The sequence below is a fragment of the Opisthorchis viverrini genome (assembly GCF_000715545.1).
Source record: "Opisthorchis viverrini unplaced genomic scaffold opera_v5_85, whole genome shotgun sequence".
Taxonomy (NCBI): Eukaryota; Metazoa; Platyhelminthes; class Trematoda; order Opisthorchiida; family Opisthorchiidae; genus Opisthorchis; species Opisthorchis viverrini.
The window spans coordinates 232,201-235,758 of record NW_008751740.1 but is presented as its reverse complement, the minus strand read 5'-3'; the positions used below and the strand labels follow the sequence as shown (position 1 = coordinate 235,758).

Here is a 3,558-nt window from a genome sequence, read left to right as displayed (position 1 = left end):
CTTCCGATGCCTAGCTGCCATGCCACCCGAAGGTTGCATGGGGGCTGAGATACTGCCAGGTTGCCCAAGCCTAGACAGGGGAAGTTGAGAGGCGAAGGTGGGATTCGAACATCGAACCTTCCGGTCAGTAAATTCGCGCTCTTACCACTTGGGTCATCTCGCCCCTATGTTGATCATGTATATGCAGAAACAGCGTACCGTCCACACAAAAACTCAGTGACCCTCCTCCCGCCAAATCAAAGACGGTGGTGAACCCATTGAAGAGTAGCATACTGAAGTTCATCTGTAAACAGGTCGTTTTCATAGATTTTTATACACGTGTCTAGTTGGTCATAAACTAAGGTAAACAAAGAAAGTAGGCGCCCTGCATTGCTCGGATCAAAGCGTGGCTTGGAACAAAACTGACACGACACCCAAAACGAGGGGGGCTCAAAACACATCACCCCTCTTGTGACTGGAATGGGAGGCGGTTAAGCAATTGGGGCAAGCGATGGAGGGGTCATGCATGGTCCACGTACGTGGGAGTGTTTTCAACGAAAGCCAAACGGTATAGTTCGATGTTGGTAGGCCATATTTACACGTAAGCATCACCACGACCAATGACCAACTGGGCTGATGTAAACATATGCGGGGCTAGTTAATTGGGCTAGTATCACAATAAATACATCGGATCGAGAAACCCGATAGGAAGCAACAAAGGGAACTGTACAATGAAGGATGAGAAACCGGCAGCCAAGACGGGAAGTACCACAACATTGGTAAGAAGAAATCGTAGAGAATTTAGGAAGGGGTAACGTCTACAAGCAGATGATCACAGGTGGTACGCTGGCACGCAAACGGGATGTGGTGATGGGACTCTGTAAGGGTAATCAATTCTCAAACAGAAAAGTACGAATGCGGAAGAATAGCAGAGGTAAGGCCAACTTGCTGGGGGTCGTGTAAAGTGGAGAAAAAAAGATCAACGAGTCGGACGCCTGTTTGCCGTGTTGGTCATAGGAGGTGCCGCGCCGTTGCGACTCTTTGTCCGCTGAAGCAGCCACCGGTGACGTTTGCCTTTCAAGGATCCAGTGGGGTCGGTAGGCGTCGAGATAGTTTGGTCTGAAGAGTGCGAAAAAGCCGAATCGTTAGTGTCTGGACATTCAAAGGTCACATCACCAAATCTAACATCCTTATGACGACGATTACGCAGTCGACGTCGCAGAGAAGAGAATGGACTCGCCAACCACTGCGTGATTCGGCGTCCAATGCGAGACGAGGGTTGTCGATGTGCGCCACTATCCGGCAAGCGACCCAAAATTGGGTTGGAGTAGGCGATTGGAGAGGGTTCATCTTTGGGATCGACACCTTGAGCATCCATGTTGGATTCGTAGGTGCGTGCCCGACGACCTGAACTGAGATCGGATACCTGTGCGGGTGAAAAGGCCAGACGAGAACCGGAATGCCAGGTGAAATGAGATTCGGTTTGCTGGTCGTTAGGAGCGTACTCTTCTTCCCGACCAGATAAACTGGTCGCTCGCATTTTACCTCCGTGTCCCAAAGTCAGGGCAGCTTGATGTCCGAACAGCTGCATTGGGGGTGACACAGGAAGGTCAGCTGGACAAACGGGGGGCTCACACAGGGCTGACTGAGCGTCTAATGGTCGCCGCATCTGACTCACATCTTGACGAAAAGAGCGGGCAGGTAAGGATATGGTTACACCTCGTTGACGATAGTAGGATGAGTCGAACGGATGGTGCACATGCTCTGTACCACCTGAATAGTGGCGTTCCTTAAGACGAAGCGATGGATCGAGGAAGGAAGAGACACCAGCGTCCGCAAATCGTTCGGAGGTGATACCTAATGAAGAAAAATAACCACAGTGAAATCAAACGTGGACTACTTGCCTTTCACCAAAAACATGATAATGACAGATAATACGTGATTGGCTTGTGTTCAAACACTTGCAATGAGAGTACTAGCGACTAAAATCCTGATTGATGATGCTGGTGGTAATGACGATGACCAATTCAAAGGGGGAAACGATGATACACGCGGCAGGCGCCAAAAAACTCAGAAATGCTCTCAAAAGTGATTGGTGGCTAACCCAAGAGGACGAACAGAGAGTGGAAAAGTATGACGTTTGCAAGTCATCAGGAGGTAAGTCTCCAGGAAGACGGATTACGAAGAACAAGTTTTTGATGAAATCCAATAAAAATCAATAAATGCTGGCCAGAGTGTTGAAAAATCCAGCAGAAGCGTAATAAATTGGAGGGGGGGGGGATAAAGCTGGAGGTAATGGAACTAGAGTGACCCATTCGAATAGCGCGCAGATGATGCGACACAGAAATGAAGTCCAAGTAGTACATAGGCCTCCGAGTCGCACTATGTGTGCGTTCGGAACACTGGATCCCTAGCCCAGGAAACACGACAACAAACGACACCAGTCGGAACCAGTTGAGAAAGGCTAGCAGGACCTTTGAAACAAAAAATACATGAGCTTTTCACCGCTGACAAATATAATAGTGAGAAATTTATGTCCACACCACTCTCGTATGCAAAATTCTCCCCCTGGAACAACCATGCTGGTGAGTCCACATCATCAACGATCCTTGGCTGTGTCGGAGTTTGAACTCCGCACATGCGGGTGCACGCTGGGTGCATCCGAATTACCACACCTGACCGGGAAATGTGTTCGCGCGCTTGGGCGATGCGAGTAGTAAACAGTTAGAATTAGTGACGAGCGGATGCAAGGATAACATCTTACCCAATTTGGCCAGCCGTGATTCCAGTCCATCAGACCCAGGAGCATTTGCTCGTGTGAACCGATTACACTGATCGTGATCGATTTCAGCCATTTTGGAGGGATCGGAAAGTTGGTTGAACAGCTGAAATGACGAACGATTCGAGTATTTATGTGGCAAGTGTGGCGGGAGAGGGTTTCGAAACATTCATTCCTTTAATGCAATATACCAGGGGTGTGCAGTAACAAAACTGGGGGACAATGTGTCAGGTGGCATAAAGTTCACAATGGACATGCGTGTCGGGTCGCCACTATCTTCCGTTCCATTGAACTCATCAAGTATGGAATTCAGATTAAGCGTCACAAACATGGATGACCTCGATATGACAAACGAATGATCACCATAACAACGTGGGCGATGGATCATCTACCAAGATACGTGTGTTCTGTTGTCTGATTTGTGGTTATTGCTCGGTTGGTCTAGGAAAGCGCTTAGACAAGTGTTCGACTATCCTTCCTAAAAGGAGACAGTCGGTTCTGCCAATGCATGTGTCACCGCTGACCGGGTCAAATTTGACTCCGAGAAATAGATCGGAGGTCGCCCTAGGGTGACTTCAAGTAAATAAATAATCGTTCGGCTGTAAAAGTTCTCCGTTGCCTAGCTGCCATGCCATTGGAAGGAAGCACGAGGGCTGAGATTCTGCCAGGTTGCCCAGGCCTAGGCAGTATGAGCGCCGAAAGGATGTTTCACCGTTGTCCAGCGTGGGTTTCAGTCCGTTAATGTAGCAACATAGCCTGGATTTGTGGTACACCTGACCTGATCCCAGGGTAGGTGGTTT

General features: G+C 48.9%; 1 protein-coding gene across 1 annotated transcript in view; it reads right to left on the bottom strand.

The window, feature by feature from the left end:
- Positions 1-289: 289 nt before the first annotated feature.
- Positions 290-3,558, bottom strand: part of T265_04823 (hypothetical protein) — a gene marked incomplete at both ends in the record, with an annotated part of 50,689 nt that continues 47,420 nt past the window's right edge. The window contains 2 exons of the mRNA XM_009169669.1: positions 290-1,836; positions 2,744-2,864. Coding sequence (XP_009167933.1) covers positions 959-1,836; positions 2,744-2,864 — 999 coding nt within the window. The remainder of the gene's footprint in view (positions 1,837-2,743; positions 2,865-3,558) is intronic.